The sequence below is a fragment of the Urocampus carinirostris genome, chromosome 6, assembly GCF_059441175.1.
Source record: "Urocampus carinirostris isolate Australia breed hairy pipefish chromosome 6, RoL_Ucar_1.0, whole genome shotgun sequence".
Taxonomy (NCBI): domain Eukaryota; kingdom Metazoa; phylum Chordata; class Actinopteri; order Syngnathiformes; family Syngnathidae; genus Urocampus; species Urocampus carinirostris.
In genome coordinates, this window is record NC_142354.1 from 44,509,281 (window position 1) to 44,526,597 (window position 17,317).

At 42.2% G+C, this 17,317-nt stretch overlaps 1 protein-coding gene across 1 annotated transcript in view; it reads right to left on the reverse strand.

The window, feature by feature from the left end:
* Nucleotides 1-1,364: 1,364 nt before the first annotated feature.
* Nucleotides 1,365-17,317, reverse strand: part of igsf21a (immunoglobin superfamily, member 21a) — a 398,377-nt gene continuing 382,424 nt past the window's right edge. Inside the window, exons 9-10 of the mRNA XM_088339077.1 lie at nucleotides 12,323-12,361; nucleotides 1,365-2,920 (exon numbers count right to left, since the gene is read on the reverse strand). Of these exons, the coding sequence (XP_088195203.1) occupies nucleotides 2,841-2,920; nucleotides 12,323-12,361 (119 nt within the window). The 3' untranslated portion in view covers nucleotides 1,365-2,840. The remainder of the gene's footprint in view (nucleotides 2,921-12,322; nucleotides 12,362-17,317) is intronic.

Sequence of the window (17,317 nt, forward strand, 5' to 3'; positions counted from 1 at the left end):
AAGAATATATATCCACTATTGTCTGCCGCGTCCACAAACACTCACCTTTACCGGTCCCTCCTTCCCGTCAGCCCGCGTTTTTTTCGCCCTTTCTTTTTTATACGCCCGTGGGAAACATATCAGAATAAGTGTCTGAAATGAAGACATTACAAAACACGCAACGCTCCTTCTTTATCAGACTGCTCGATTGCTTTTAGCTTGAAAGCTGCGTCATGTGCCTTTCTTTTTGCATTTTGCATGATGAGGGTATGTCTACGCTAATTTAACTTACTGTATGCACAAGCCAAGAAGTTGCAGTCTTCCTCGGCGCATGTATTCCACCGGTCTAAATCTTACCTTTTGTACTGGAGCGCCGCTGGCGGCCGTTAGAACAATGACATAAATTGGCCGCATCACTGAATAAGCCGCAGGGTTGAACGTTTGGGAAAAAAGTAGCGGCTTATAGTCCGGAATTTACGGTAGATCAAATCCACCAAAAGCCATACAGTTACCACTGCCGATTACCATTGATAAGTCATACACTTACCTCCATTTTCACATTCGCCGAATGCAACCCGGTAAGCATCAGACTCGTTTTATTTTCTATTTATGAAAAGATCCTCTTGAATGGAAATGGCAATGACAAGTAGTGGTAAGATGCAGTCGATGCACTCCACTTCCCTCTCAGAACTCGGGCATCTTAATTTTGTTCGAATTATGTTGGAAAAAAGCTTTCTACCTCTCTGGGCTGTTTTGCAGCGTTGTATATTTACTTTTTGAGCTGGCATCCATAAGCAATGTTTCCAAATTCTTGTTTCGCTGTTCGGTCAAAAAATCAGAGTTCGAGCGGCGGTAATGCGTGAGTGCGTACACTTGGGTGCCATGCTGAGCGGCCGTACGTTTTTTTTAGCCCCTTATTAAGCCTCCGAAGAAAGTCAGTGCAAGCGGCAAAGTTGCTACAGGTGAAAAAAGAAGAGTAGTGCGTACAACTATTGTATTTAAGAAAGAAATGAGAGCAAAATATGAAGGAGGTGTGCGAGTGTCTGCTCTTGCTAGGGAATACAGCATGGCTAAATCTACGATCAGTACGATACTAAAGAATAAGGAGGCTGTGAAATCGAGCGATGTGGCTAAGGAAGTGAGTGCTATAAGCACTGCCTGCACATTCTCAGCGCACAAGAAAATCTAGCCAGCTCACAAAAATCAGGGCTCGAAATTGCTAATTAAGTTGCGAATTAAGTCAAAGTTACAGTGCACAAAGGTAAAAATACATGGGTTCCCCTGACGTTGTGTCATAAATGCAGTATTTTGATGTTTCTGGAAATGAGTTTGACAAATGACTAATGGATGACAATGTCACCAAAAGCAAAGCCAAAGCCCGTCAGTTTGATCATATCTCCACTTTTAATACAGCTGAAATGAAATAAATGCAAACAACCCTGTTTTTATCAGTCCGGCATGAGGGGGGAAACGGCAGCTAGCGTGAGATGACTAATTCGGCAAACGTCCCTACATATGTCTCTTTGGACATACGTCCACCCACGCACACCAACACACACAAACACACAATGTAAGTCACTTAAGATAGCATGACACAAGGAAACATACTGTAGCTGCGAAGAACTGCTCTAGCAGTGCAGCAAAAAAAATGGAAGGAAACAAAATCCAACACATGCATCACAATCCTGAAAACATCGGACATTATTGAGAATGGATTCTCGTATACTGGTATATATATTCAGGAGGAAAATAACTTCCATCGGGATACAGAAAATTGTGTTTTCGTGGTGTCAGCCAACGTTTAGCTGGAATGGGTGAAATACAAAGAATTCAGCAACTGTCCTGCTCCACCACTCCATAAAACCTCTTTGATATCTGCATTATTTACACTCATGTACAGAAAATACACTCAAAATCAGATCCCCCCCCAATGCATTGGAACTATTTTTGTACATTCTGGGAAATCAAAAGGAAAATCAAAACAAAAACAATTTAAAAAGATATACTTCACTTGGGTAGTATTTCGAGTTTTCTGTTTGGTAGTCTGCATGGCTGGCAGGGCGGCGGCGCAGTTCTGAGGTGGTGAGATCAAACCCCCTGTGTGGAGTTTGCATGTTCTCCCCGTGCTTGCGTGGGTTTCCTCCGGGCACTCCGGTTTTCTCCCACATTCCCAAAACATGCATTTCAGGTGAATTGGCCGGTCCAAATTGGCCCTAGGTGTGAATGAGCGGGTGAGTTGTCTGTCCATGTGTCCCCTGCGATTGGCTGGCAACCGGTTCAGGGTGTCCCCAGCCCACTGGCCGAAGATGGCTGGGAGGGGCTCCAGCACCCCCGCGACCCTACTGAGGATAATGATGGATGGATGGATAGTCTGCATTGCTGCTTCCTCTCCATTCGACCACATCAGCACCCACACGGGGCAAACAGGAATATCAGATTTTTCTTTTCCATTCTTTTTTTTTTAGGGGGGGGACTTTTCACATTTGCATTTAAAAAAGCATGACATTAAGTAAAAAAAAAAAAAAAAAAAAAAAAAAAATCAGAATGTTGCCTATCCTAATTTTAACAGGCAGAGATTGGACAATCAACAACAACAAAAAATAACCCAGTAGGGATAAAAGGGCGGAGCTTTTCATGTTCATCATGTCGGTCTTTTAATAGCAGAATTGTGTGTTTGATATTTGTTACAAAATTTGAGAGAATCTGCATTTGGTCCTGTTGTTCAGCCATAGGACACTCGCCGGGTTGTGAAAAGTAAGCTGATCTTTTATTGTTGGTTTTCTTTTTCCTTTTTTGTTTGTGCATTTGTGTGTGCTGTGACAAGGGCAAGTATGTGTTTGTAGAGGAGATTATACAAGTTTTCACGTCATTTCCACAGTCACTGTGAGGACCAGGGCCATCCATGAGATCCCGCCCACGGCGTTCATGTGAGAGGTGCCACCTGAAAAACAGGAAACAAGGCTTATATGAAAATGATGTTGCAAAATAGGAAGTATCGAGTTATAAACTGTTTCTTAAGTGGGATTACAAGCAGGCCACAATACAGTGGAACCTCGGTTTTCGAACGCCTCTCAGTTCGAACGAATCGGAGTCCGACCAAAAATGTCCAGAAATTCTTGTTTCGCTGTTCGGTCAAAAAATCGGAGTTCCAGCGCCGGTAATGCGTGAGTGTGTACGCTAGGGTGCCACGCTGAGCGGCATACGGGTTTTTTAGCCCCTTATTAAGCCTCCGAAGAAAGTCAGTGCAAGCGGCAAAGTTGCTACAGGTGAAAAAAGAAGAGTAGTGCGTACAACTATTGTATTTAAGAAAGAAATAATAGCAAAATATGAAGGAGGTGTGCGAGTGTCTGATCTTGCTAGGGAATACAGCATGGTTAAATCTACGATCAGTACGATACTAAAGAATAAGGAGGCTGTGAAATCGAGTGATGTGGCTAAGGGAGTGAGTGCTATAAGCAAGCAACGGCCGTCCACCTGCGCCTTCTGCTGACCACCACTAAGTAAGAAATCCTATCCATAATTCTTTTCTTTATCCTTTTTTTTTTATTCTTACACGTTCATGTTAGCGTAATCTTTCGTACGGAAGATTATGATAACGCGAACGTACGATTAGCCTGGGTTAGCTTTATGTGGGTGTTGGAACAGAGCCCAACTTTCAGGGTGTTGGAACGGAGTCCCTTATCCAATGAACCGCTCAACACTTGTTGTGGAGACCCGGGTGCTAAATGACTTGTAAACGACCTGATTTTTTTTATTTTTACACGGTCATGTTAGCGTAGACTTCCGTACGGAAGATTACGATAACACGAACGTACGATTAGCCTGGGATAGCTTGATGTTGACGTTAAACATTCCAGGTAAACATTCAGGGTGTTGGAACGGATTAAAACGATTTACATTATTTTTAATGGGAAAAATGATTTCGGTGATCGAACAAATCGGTTTTCGAACAGGGTTCTGGAATGGATTATGGTCGAGAACCGAGGTTCCACTGTATATGACTGGCTTAGTGCAATAAATGAGGGGTTTCAAACCAACACACCATACATTTCTGTGTACGTCAACAAAAACAAGCGAGTATGTGGCTCATTTCCATCAAAAGGTATGATGTTTTAAATAAATGCAAACCAAATGCTTAGTCATACCACTAAAGGGCAGGAAAGGATATACTCTTAACTTTAGAATATTAGAATTAGAATTAGAATATAACTTTGTCATTGTTACAACAATGGGTGAAATACAAAGAATTTAGAAAATAATGTCCAAAACCAAACGGATCAGACCAAAAACCAAACAGGATCAAATATGGGCAGATTCACAGAACTAGGCATTTAACGGGATTTACCAGAAGTCTCTCATAAGTCTCACAGAGGTTTCACAGAAGTTTAACAAGTATAACAAACGCTCCAGCAAAGCACAGTTCAAAGGAACGTGTTTAAGTACTCTAAGAAGCAATCAGTCAAATACGTCTCAGCCGGTGTTCATGGGCGGGGCCAACTGGGCGCCGAGGCAACCGCGCCAGAATCCGGCACCACCCGGCTGGAATCGGCTGGGCGCCATGGTGGGAAAATAATAAAATGTTTAAATGTTTTTTCTTACCTGGGACTTTTGTATATTGCATGACTGAAAAATAACCTGCACACAAGCGCCATAAACTGCTTTCACATATAAACCAACAGTTCCGCGTCATTAGCACCGGTGAAATCACCCTCTGTTATACACTGCACATTAACAATGTAAATGAAAGGCTAACCTCTCACACATACAGTATGAGCAGCGCGGTGCCGTTTAATGAGACGAGCGCTCGATGAAGTGGCAAATTCATTTTAATGGACTGGATGTGTAATTGCCGCGTAATCCCTTTTGCACACGTGCGACGGACACATTTGTCGCGGTGCATCGTGGGAACCGCTTTAGAGAGCAGATGGCGGCCGCAAAAAATGCTGGGATGCAAATCGGGGAGAAGTGAGCAGATGTCGACATTTACCTGAACGCTTACCTTAAAACAGACATACCGAATTTTCCGCACTATAAGGCGCACCGGGTTATAGGGCGCGCCCCCAAAAAATAGTTTTTGGTCCTATATTTTCCATACATAAGGCGCACCGGATTATAAGGTGCTACAATGGGAACGTCGACAAAACAGTCAGATAGTTCAGTCAAACTTATTACCCCCTTAACATTCCCAAAGCTTGCAAAGAAGCAAATACGTGTCTCAGACTTGTACGGAAACAGTGTCTGTACGATGTCACCAATCACTCAAATGCATCGTTCCAAATATCATTCGGAAGGTTAAAGTCTTGGGATTCAAGAAATGCCAAACATTTCTTTGGTTCCATTTTATTTTTTGCTGGCAACCGTGTGGACAGCAAAGTAAGAATTTTATTGTGCAGGGAAACGGGGTTCTTTCCTGTGCATATGACAATAAACACTTTGAATTGAATTGAGTTTAAAAATAGACTCATCACAGAAACATCAAGATCGTTCTAAAACAAGATACCGGGAAAATATAAAGCCACATAGCTCACCTAAGTTCTCTTGCAGCCATCACGTTCAATAATGATACGTAACCATGGTCTTCTTACAACCGTGAGTGAAGTAAATCCAGGAGAGTAAAATATTTACAAATACAGATTAGTAAAAACATGTTTTCTCTATGCCGTAGTGCAACCCAACGTGTGATTCGCATTCATCTTTTTCGGCCAATTGCAGGCTTTGTTTCGCCCCTTTAGCCTCTGCGAGCCTGTAAATAAAAAAGGATCCGCCCCCTTTAACTCCGAATAACTTTAGCCAATAGTGACTGATTCAAATGATGATTGACACATTGGTTAGGAAATGAAACGCCGGTATATAAATCCAGCATACACCGCGGACGACTTCGCCTTCGAGGGAAAATCCAGTCGGCGGCTGCTTGCCTTAGTTGCGAGACTTTGCGACTTAATATTGATCCATAAATAAGGCGCACTGTATTATAAGGCGCATGGTCAGCTTTTGAAAAAAATAAAGGCTTTTAGGTGCGCCTTATAGTGCGGAAAATACGGCACATAAAGAGAAGTCACTTGAATTGTTTTGAAGTAATAATTCATGTTTTTTTCCCTTTCAATACTCTCTGTAGTGTAACAGAATTATGGTAGGAAGAGAAAAATAAAAGACACAATTTGTTGGCTTTTAAAAAAATGACTAAGTTCACACTGCAGGGAAATCAACTTTTTGGCAAAAAAGCGACCTGTATCAAATTTGTAAAGTCTGTCTGTACAGCAAATATCCCATTTTTTCCTAAATCAAAGACTAATCTTAAACATTTTTTGTGTTTGAACACTCGAGATGAGCATGGCGGCACAGTGGTTAGCACATGTGCAGCACAGTTCATGTCTTGGGAACCTCCTGCGTGGGTTCAAATCCAGCTCCAGACTTCCTGTGCGGAGTTTGTATGTTCTCCCCGTGTTTGCGTGGGTTTCCACCAGACACTCCGGTTTCCTCCCACATTCCAAAAACATTCATTTCAGGTGAATTGGCCGGTCCAAATTGTCCCTAGGTGTGAATGGGCAAGTGAGTTGTCTGTCCCCGTGTGCCCTGCGATTGGCTGGCAACCGGTTCAGGGTGTCCCCTGCCCACTGCCCGATGATTGCTGGGATGGGCTCCAGCACCCCCGCGACCCTACTGAGGATAAGCGGTGTAGCTAATGAGATGAGATGAGATGAGAACACTCGAGATGCATTCATGTGACCTGCACGGCATTGAGGGGAAGCATATATCACTATTCTGCGTTCAACTATGTAGAACGAAGCGAACAAAGTGGGACAAAGAAAGAGAGAGAGGGAGAGAGAGAGAGAAACAGAAGGGATAAAAAGAGAAGTCGTGAGAGAGGGGGAAAGAAAGGGAGCGGAAGAAAGAAATCCAAAGAGAAATAGAAAGACGGAAGGAGAGAAAAGAGAAAAGAAAGCGCAAAGAGTAGGAAGAGAGGAAGAGAAAAGAGAAACAAGGAAGTTAGAGCAAAAGAATTTCAAAAGACACAGAGAGAGAAAGAGACAAAGAGCAACAAAGGAAGAGAAAAAGAGAGACACAGAGAGTGAAAGTGACAGAGATAGAGAGTGGGAGAAAAGGGGTGGAAAAGAGGGAGAGAGAGAGAGAGATAGAGAGATACAAGTACAGTGTCTTTGTTCGAGGCACCTGGCTTTGGCAACATCAAGTTGACATATTTCAACCTTCAGCTTGTTTTTCTCTTGCGCTTCTCTAAGTGTTGTCTCACGGGCCGGATTCAATCCCTTGGCGGGCCTTATCTGGCCCGCGGGCCGCCTGTTTGTCACCTGTGGTCCACACGGTCCTTGAGAGTGCCTGTGGCTTAAAATCCGGGGCAGCTTGAGTTTAATTCCTGAATTTGAGCATAAGGCATTTAGTCTGGTGTGCTCCGTGGTCCAGAATTTACAATTCCAAATCTCATCTCATCTCATCTCATTAGCTGCACCGCTTATCCTCAGTAGGGTCGCGGGGTGCTGGAGCCCATCCCAACAATCATCGGGCAGTGGGCAGGGGACACCCTGAACTGGTTGCCAGCCAATCGTAGACCACACAGGGACAGACAACTCGCTCGCTCATTCACACCTAGGGACAATTTGGACTGGCCAATCCACCTGAACTGCATGTCTTTGGAATGTGGGAGGAAACCCACGCAAGCACGGGGAGAACATACAAACTCCGCACAGGAAGTCCGGTAGCTGGATTTGAACCCACACAGGAGGTTCTTAAGACCTTAGAACTGTGCCACTCACACGCTAACCACTGCGCCGCTGTGCTGCCCGACATTAATTACATCATTTTAAAATCATTGCCATCCACACCAACTCTCTGTCCTTTATTTGTTCTCTATTACTTCGGTTTCCCCCTAGAGTGTAGGCCCGAGGATACCGATTTGAATATTCAAATGCCAGGACAAGCACGGGACCAGGTGTGGGACAGCAAGGACAAAATCGGGTCATTCGCGGTCACACGCAAATGCGTGCACTTCTCACATGCAGGGTTGGGTAGGGTTACTTGAACTGGATTACTTTCAATTACTTTTGCATGACTCCAATACCAAATATGCTAATAAAAGACAAAGAAACTAAATATGAATAAAATGATGACTCACAACACGTGGTAAGCTTTCTCTCCTGGCTTTGATCTCCGGCAAAACTAACATAAAATGCGACAGAAACAATATGAAAATAAATCCAACATCATTTTTGCCGTTCCATGTATTCCGTTACTCCCCAAGCCTGCACAAAATTGAGTCATTTTAATCAAATTTAGTTTGTGAAAGTAATCCAGTTAAAGTAACCCTACCCAACCCTGCGTTTTATGTTAGATCAAAGCCAAGAGAGAAAGCTTACCACGTGTTGTGAGTCATTTTATTCAGATTTAGTTCATTTTGTCTTTTGTTAGCATATTCGGTATTGGAGTAATCCAAAAGTAATTGAAAGTAATCCAGTTAAAGTAACCCTACCCAACCCTGGGCCAGTTACTATGACAAATGGTGCTTGCTGTATCAAGCTGGTGTCTCTCTTCTTCATATATCCATCCATCCATCCATTATCTGCACCGCCTATCCTCAGTAGGATCACGGGGGTTCTGGAGCCCATCCCAGTGTCACGAAACAGGGCAGGAAACAGAATTTAGAACCCACTCGCGTAACGTACTCACAATTCATTGGGGAGAGGAGGAATGCGTGCACACTCAATCCAGGGATCGATGGTCACAGAAGTGGATTGAAATCCAAACAAAAAAAGTAGTAAAACACTGACGCTCAGACAACTAACGGCTCAAAGGACCGCGTTTAAGTACTCCCAAGGATCAATCAGTCAACGCGTCTCAGCCGGAGTCTATGGGCGGGGCCAATTTGGGCGCCGTGGCAACCGCGACAGGACCCGGCGCCACCTGGCTGGGACCGACTGGGCGCCATGGCAACCGTGACACCCAGCTATCTTCGGCCAGTGGGCAGGGGGCACCCTGAACCGGTTGGCAGCCAGTCGCAGGGCACACCGAGACAAACAAGTCACTTCCTCATTCACACCTTAGGAACATTTTGACCGGCCAATTAACCTGGCATGCATGTTCTGGGAAAGTGGGAGGAAACCGGAGTACCTGGAGGAAACCCACACAAGCACGGGGAGAACATGCAAACGCCACACAGGAAAGTTCAATCTCACGACCTCAGAACTGAATCTCCTGCCCGCTGCTATCAATAAACAGCAGCTTGCACACCCCGACGGAGCTCTTATCGTCGTCGGTGACTTTAATCAGGCGTGCTTAAGGACTGTACTTCCCAAATTAATTCAATACGTGGACTGAGCAATTATGGAAAAAACACTGGACCTTGTGGACAGTAAGAGCAAACATCTAGTTGGCCATCTCTGTCTGTCCCTCACCCCCTCATCTACAAAGCCTATGCAACAAGGACAGTACAAACATCTTCTTTGTTCCTTTATCTCTTTGTTTTCTTTATCCTCACTGTAAATGTGGACTTGGAGTGCCATGTCCAAATTCGTTGTCAAAATATATTCAACCCATGTTGTAACAATGGCAATAAAGGTATATTCTATTCTATTGTATTCTATTCTTCTATATCTGGCTGGCGACCCATATGATCCCGACCCCTGCACCAAACAATACTGTGACATTTAGTGGTCATTACACAGTGTCCCTTTAAGGAAAAATCCCACAATAGAATAGAATAGAACAGAATATGCCTTTATTGTCATTGTTACAACATGGGATATATTATAACAACGAAATTGGACGACTCCAGTTCCACATTTTACAGTGAGGATAATGAAACAAAGAGATAAAGGAACAAAGAATATGTTTTAACTGTCTTTGTTGTCTTTGTTGTAAATAGGCTCTGCTTCCTCCGGAGGGGGGGTGATGAGGGGGGTGAGGGACAAACAGAAATGGTGGATCGAACTGGATGTTTGATCTAACAATACACACAGTTCAGTGTATTTTCCCGAATTGCTCAGTCCACGTATTGAATGGATTTTACTGTATCCAATACAGTAGCTCAGTAGGTAGAGCGCTCGTCTTGGGATTAAGGGATCCTAGTTCGAATCCCGTCCGTGTTACATGTCGAAGTGTGCTTGGGTAAGACACTGAACCCTTAATACCACCAATAAGCAGGTTAGCGCCCTACAATACATCTCAAGAGAGAAAAATGAAAAAAAATATCCTTAATCCATACCTATTTCTCTGTATTCATTCTTTCTGATTTAGATAAACAAAAAATTCTTTTTTTTTCTTGCAGACTTGCGAGCAGAGCGAGACCACTCCCACAAGTGTGCGAAAACGGGCTGGCAGAGCCTCGACACGATCCCGAGCCAAAGTGTGAAAACCAACAGATGGACGAGCGACTTTGGCGGACCTCAGAGGTAGTTCTCACGCTCGGACGAGTCGGCCGTTGCGAACGACCGGTTGTTGATGTCGGGCAAGGTTTTGTAACACACGTGGAGAAAATGGGGATTAAAGAGCAAGCCGTGAGCCAGATTTCTATCGTTCCGTGAAAAAATATACGCAATGGTGAAGAAAATGTTCTAAGCGTGTCTGGCGCCATGCTGTCCTGCCAGAAAGCTGGAGACGTGTTTGTTGACCAGGGTTGGATAGAGTTACTTTAACTGGATTACTTTCAATTACTTTTGGATGACTCCAATACCAAATATGCTAATAAAAGACAAAAGAAACTAAATATGAATACAATTACTAAATTTTGTGTAGGCTTGGGGAGTAACGGAACATATGGAACGGCAAAAATGATGTCAATGATGCTAGCAAGCTGTTTGGATTTATTTTCATTTTGTTTCTGTCGCATTTTATGTTCGTTTTGCCGGAGATCAAAGAAATCAAAGCCAGGAGAGAAAGCTTACCACGTGTTGGGAGTCATCATTTTATTTATATTTAGTTTATTTTGTCTTTTATGAGCATATTTGGTATTGGAGTCATCCAAAAGTCATTGAAAGTAATCAAGTTAAAGTAACCCTACCCAACCCTGACGGAAAAGCTGGGAATCGAACCACCGACCTCTTGATCCTAAGACACAAAAACACTCACACACAAAGGAGCAATCATGCTATAAAGTAGGATTTCAGATCAGATACTGAGCTCGAAAAAAAAAAAAAAACATTGGGCTGCGAGCATTGGACCACAGCAGCTACTTTAAGGGTTTGTTTGTTATTTGAGTATGTTGCTATTCTTACTGTGCAATATATGACTGGCCATCAGTAAAATTGTCCTAATACAAAGGAAAGTAATCCAGAAAATCCAGATTGAGGGATATCAATGTTCCTAAAAAGGAATACAGACGCATCCCTACTTACAAACGAGATCTGTTTTGTTCGTAAGTTGCTTCAGTGCTATATTTTGTATGTTTACGTGTGTATGTTTTCCGAATATCGCGATACTTTTGTGTTTCAGTTATCAAGGGGGCGATGCAGTTTATTTTTAAAGGAAGTACAGTGGAACCTCGGTTTTCGAACGCCTCTCAGTTCGAACGAATCGGAGTCCGACCAAAAATTTCCAGAAATTCTTGCTTCGCTGTTCGGTCAAAAAATCGAGTTCGAACGCCGGTAATGCGTGAGTGCGTACGCTAGGGGGCGATGCTGAGCGGCGTACTTGTGTAGTTATTGCGTACGGACGTGCTTCGTTTTGCTTTCGCTTTTAATATAGGTGTAGGAAGTGTTTTAGCCCCTAATTATGCCTCCGAAGAAAGTTAGTGCAAGCAGCAAAGTTGCTACAGGTGAAAAAAGAAAAGTAGTGCGTACAACTATTGCATTTAAGAAATAAAAAATAGCAAAATATGAAGGAGGTGTGCGAGTGTCTGATCTTGCCTGCGCCTTCTGCTGACCACCACAAAGGTAAGAAATCCTATGCATAATTATTTTCTTTATCCTTTTTTTTTTAAATTATTACACATGTTAGCGTAATCTTTTGTACAGAATATTACGATAACGCGACCGTACGATTAGCCTGGGTTAGCTTTATGCTTACGTTAAACATTCAAGGTACACATTCAGGGTGTTGGAACGGATTAAAACGATTTACATTCTTTTTAATGGGAAAAATGATTTCGGTGAGCGAACAAATCGGTTTTCGAACAGGGTTCTGGAACGGATTAGGGTCGAGAACCGAGGTTCCACTGTAACTAGTAACTTTAACTAGTTACTTTTCTCAGTAACCTGACCACCTACGAATCTTAAGATTGAAGCAGTAAAATTTCACAATTTGAACAAAATTGGTGCACATTTTTGAGTGAGGGGTCAACGCCAGTGTTTTGGCCCACTTTCCCACTCGGTGTTATTTAAATGGTATGGAAACTTACTGTTCTGGCTCTGCGTGTTTTTCATCATGCTTGGATTTTCTGTGGGAGACAAAAACAAAAAACAAAAACAAAATTATTGACAATGAAGATTTGAGGTTTTCATCCCCTATGAAAAAGAAGACAGTCCGCTAATGGAGTTGTGAAACACTGTGCAACACAGCAACTAGGCTCTTTGTGTGCCAAGCCCCGAAAGATTCGAGTAAATGACTTTATTTTTTACTTTGCATGCCAGTAATTGCAATGCGAGACGGAAGAGTGCCTCCTGGGTAAGTACAGCGCCACCTGGGCTATTCTGGGCTGGTAAGACTGATAGCTGAACTGACACATTCAATGGAAGCACAATGCAAGAAACACAGTGGCTTCTTCTAAAATGCAACGACTTTATTAAATACATTTCTGGGGAAAGCCACTCCAAAAATAAAAGCATATTCAGCTTCATAGAGGTATTTATAGTTCTATGAAAGGATTTTTTTTAAAAGACAACCCCTGAAGACATTTTTATTTTGGAACATAAAATGTGATAGAGGAGAAGGGTTTTAAGGAAGTTTGAAAAAACAAAATTCTCTGTATTAAATGTGATTGCCTGTCATGATTACCCAAGTGGAGTCACCTGGGGTAATCATGTGGCGCGCTGGAATGTGCTTCCTGATTGGTCAATACTCCCCTTTTAAACGCGTTACGCGGAGAACTCCTTGTCGGAGGATTCACATCTGTACCCCGTATGACGCTCCCGATTACCTGTGCCTTGTTTACCTGATTCTCTCTGCCTGCCTCCGATCCGACCTGCTCCGTCCCAAGCTACGATCATCTCTTCAGTCCCGGTAAACTCAACCTGCTTCCGTCCCACGCTACGATTGGCTACGTCGTCCGAAGTTTCCCGCTAACCCTTGTGCTTCCCCAAATAAAAGTATTGTACGAACGCTCTGGGGTCTCCTGCTCTGTTCTGGTAATCCTCGTGACATTGCCACATCCTTTGCTGTCTGGTAATCCTGAAAGGGGGATACCACATGTACGGTCCCTTCTTAAAGTTTCTTCATTTGCCTCATGTTGAGGTTTTTCCTTGCCCTCATGTTGGTTCCAGATCAGGGGATGATGTAATAATAGTGTAATAACCTGTGCAGCCCTTTGAGACTCTTTGTGTTTAAGGGCTATACAAATAAAAATGACTTGACTTGACATTTTGGTCTGAAGTGAATATTTCTTGGCTTGGATGCACCAACCTGTCTGAAAGGGTTGTGCGTCTGATTGTGCCACCTTATCAACAAAAATCAAGCCCTGTTAAGTCAAAGCTGTCTGTCGGAATGTTTTTAGTGTTTTTTAAAGGGGGCGGATACTTTTTATCATTTACAGGCTCGCATAAGCTAAAGGAGCGAAACAAAGCCTGCAATTGGCCGAAAACGATGAACATGCATCACACGTTGGTTGGGTTGCACTACGGCATAGAGAAAACATTTTTTACTATTCTGTATTTGTAAATATTTGACTCTCCTGGATTGACTACACTCACGGTTGTAAGAAGACCACGGTTACGTATCATTATTGAACGTGATGGCTGCGAGAGCACTTAGGTGAGCTATGCGGCTTTATATTTTCCCGGTATCTTGTTTTAGAACGATCTTGATGTTTCTGTGATGAGTCTATTTTTAAACTCAATTCAATTCAAAGTGTTTATTGTCATATGCACAGGAAAGAACCCCGTTTCCCTGCTCAATAAAATTCTTACTTTGCTGTCCACACAGTTGCCAGCAAAAAATAAAACAGAAACTAAGAAATGTTTGGCATTTCTTGAATCCCAAGACTTTAACCTTCCGGATGATATTTGGAACTGTTTTGTCGACGTTCCCATTGTAGCGCCTTATAATCCGGTGCGCCTTATGTATGGAAAATATAGGACCAAAAACTATTTTTGGGGGGTGCGCCCTGTAACCCTGTGCGCCTTATAGTGCGGAAAATACGTACTTGTTTTCTTCCCCGGTTTCTAATTTGTATTGATTGCCTTGCAGGGTAAGACACAAAAAAAACATACCCCAACAACTAAGAGAGACATGTTGTCACACATGGGGTACTCCCTGCTAGCTCCCTTTGGCGTTGGTGAAACTCGCTCATTAGTATAATTTACCGTAGGTAAATTGAGTAACTGCCCAAAGTAATTGAGTTACTCTATGATAATAAACTTGTGCATGGGATTTTGGGAAAACCCTGAGGCCTTAATAAATTCAACAGACATTCCATTTAGTGTACTATCCCTGTCATGAGGAAATACATCTGACTGAGCATTATAAAGAAAGACCCACGCTCTGAAATTACCATTTTAGTTTATTTTTCCAAAGTCTTTGAAGTCTGAAGGGATTGAGGGAGAATCCCGCCAAAAAGCCAGTTTCCTCTAGCGGCATTACGTTCAGTCAATAATCATTACGCTGAAAGACATGTCTCAAAGAGCCATGTCCGAAAAGATACGCAATGAGTCTGCCATTTTGCTTCAGGGTCAGTCACATTTGCGTCCGGCATAGTCATTACACAACACTATGCTCTCTATCGGACATGTTGCCAGTGAACGGTGAAAGAGCAGCCAATAGTAGTCGATTACCATTGGGTTCCCTAAAGCCAAAGTGGACTGGGGTTTTGACAGCCCCTGTTCTTGTTTGCCAAATTCTTTTTAATTTAATGCCTGCAGGACCACTGCCAGGAATAACAAAGGAATATCTTCCTGGAAAACGAGCAGGGTTGGGTAGGGTTACTTTAACTGGATTACTTTTAATTACTTTTGGATTATTCCAATACCAAATATGCTATTAAAAGACAAAATAAACTAAATATGAATAAATGATGACTGACAACACGTGGTAAGCTTTCTCTCCTGGCTTTGATCTCTTTGATCTCCGTGAAATGCATATTTTAGCTTAGCAGTGTTTCTAGACATTGCGCAGCAAGAAATTTTATGTTACAATAAATAATTGATTGTGTGTTTCTTTGGTTCTGTGCTATCATACGAAAAGGGAGAATGATAAGTACAGTGGTGCCTCTTCTGACAAGCTTAATCTTTCATGCTTGTAGCTCAAATTTCGAATCGCAGGTATAACCAGGGTTGGGTAGGGTTACTTTAATAATAATAATAATAATACTTTCCTTTGTATTGTCATTCTTTGTAACAATGTACACAGAACGAAATGTCGATACACCTGACCCGTTGTAGCGAGTCGATGCAGCCGCAGCCAACAGAGGGCGCCGCCATTATACCAATTAGGTATGTCTCGGCCGAGGCGCGAACCAGCGACCTCCCAGTCTCAAAGCGGGCACACTACCATCTAGGCTAACTGGATTACTTTCAATTACTTTTGGGTTACTCCATTACCAAATATGCTAATAAAAGACAAAATAAACTAAATATGAATCAAATGATGACTCACAACACGTGGTAAGCTTTCTCTCCTGGCTTTGATCTCTTTGATCTCCGGCAAAACGAACATCAAATGCGACAAACAAAATGAAAATAAATCCAAACAGCTTGCCAACATCATTTTTGCCGTTCCATGTATTCCAAGCCTGCACAAAATTGTGTAATTGTATTCATATTTAGTTTATTTTGTCTTTTATTAGGATATTTTGTATTGGAGTAATCCAAAAGTAATTGAAAGTAATCCAGTCAAAGTAACCCTACCCAACCCTGACAGTATCTATACAGTGAGCAGGGTTGGGTAGGGTTACTTTAACTGGATTACTTTCAATGACTTTTGGATGACTCCAATAGCAATAATACTAAAAAAAGACAAAATAAACTAAATATAAATCAAATGATGACTCACAACACGTGGTAAGCTTTCTCTCCTGGCTTTGATCTCTTTGATCTCCGGCAAAACGAACATCAAATGCGACACAAACAAAATAAAAAACAGCTTGCCAACATCATTTTTGCCGCTCCATGTATTCCGTTACTCCCCAAGCCTGCACAAAATGGAGTCATTTTATTCATATTTAGTTTATTTTGTCTTTTATTAGCATATTTGGTCTTGGCGTTATCCAAAAGTCATTGAAAGTAATCCAGTTAAAGTAACCCTACCCAACCCTGAAAACGAGTAACGCATTATAATTATCATTTAGTAACTGAACTGTGGTTCCTGCATGGAGCAATATTGCGTTACGCATTCAATTAAAATAACAAATTACGATTTTCCCCGACTGTTAAAAAAAAAATCCTGCATCAATAATATTGTCTCATATATTACCTTAAATCAAAACAGAACTCAATTTTAGTGTCTTGTGAAGCAAAGTCTTCACATATTCATAAACACCAACTACTGTGTAATAACTCCAATCCATGTGTGGGTCTTCAGACCTCAAGGACAGACTTTTAGTCCCGGTCTGCTCGCTGCTCGTTGAGAAGAGCGTCGTCTCTTTAAGTGCAGTCTTAAAAAGGAATTGTTGTTGCGCCAATTAGGGACACGATCTTTTATTAATCGCACTGTCTCTGCTGTATCAATGATTCATCGTCAAAAGTGGCCGCTTTAATCTCATGAGTATGTTTCGCGTTAACTGGAGATACATTATATGTGATGCATTTCGTCATGTGATTTTCTCTTTGTTTTTTGGGGCGAGTAATTTATTGTGTTAAGTCGGCTCATGCTGCATCTAATAACTCCCCCGATGTTCCCTGTAATTTTCCTTACGGGTCTGAGCGTTCACACAAAGTCGGTGAGCAACGCTTGAAACAACAGTGAGCAACCGTAATCCCAAGTGTGGCAAGATAATTCATTATCAAACATGTCCAAAAGTTGACACCCAAGTTACATTTTGCGGAGTTTCCGGCAATGCAAAATTATTTTTCTCTTTTGAATGAATTGACTCATGTACTATTGCAAAGGTTGTATGGCCTACAAACGTGGTTTGTTCTTACAATTCTTTCACAAGATATCCATTTCTTTTTATTTCCTGATATATTTTGGCGCATAATAGTAACATTTTTGGGGGCTTATTTCGTCGGTTGTAAGATACAGAACT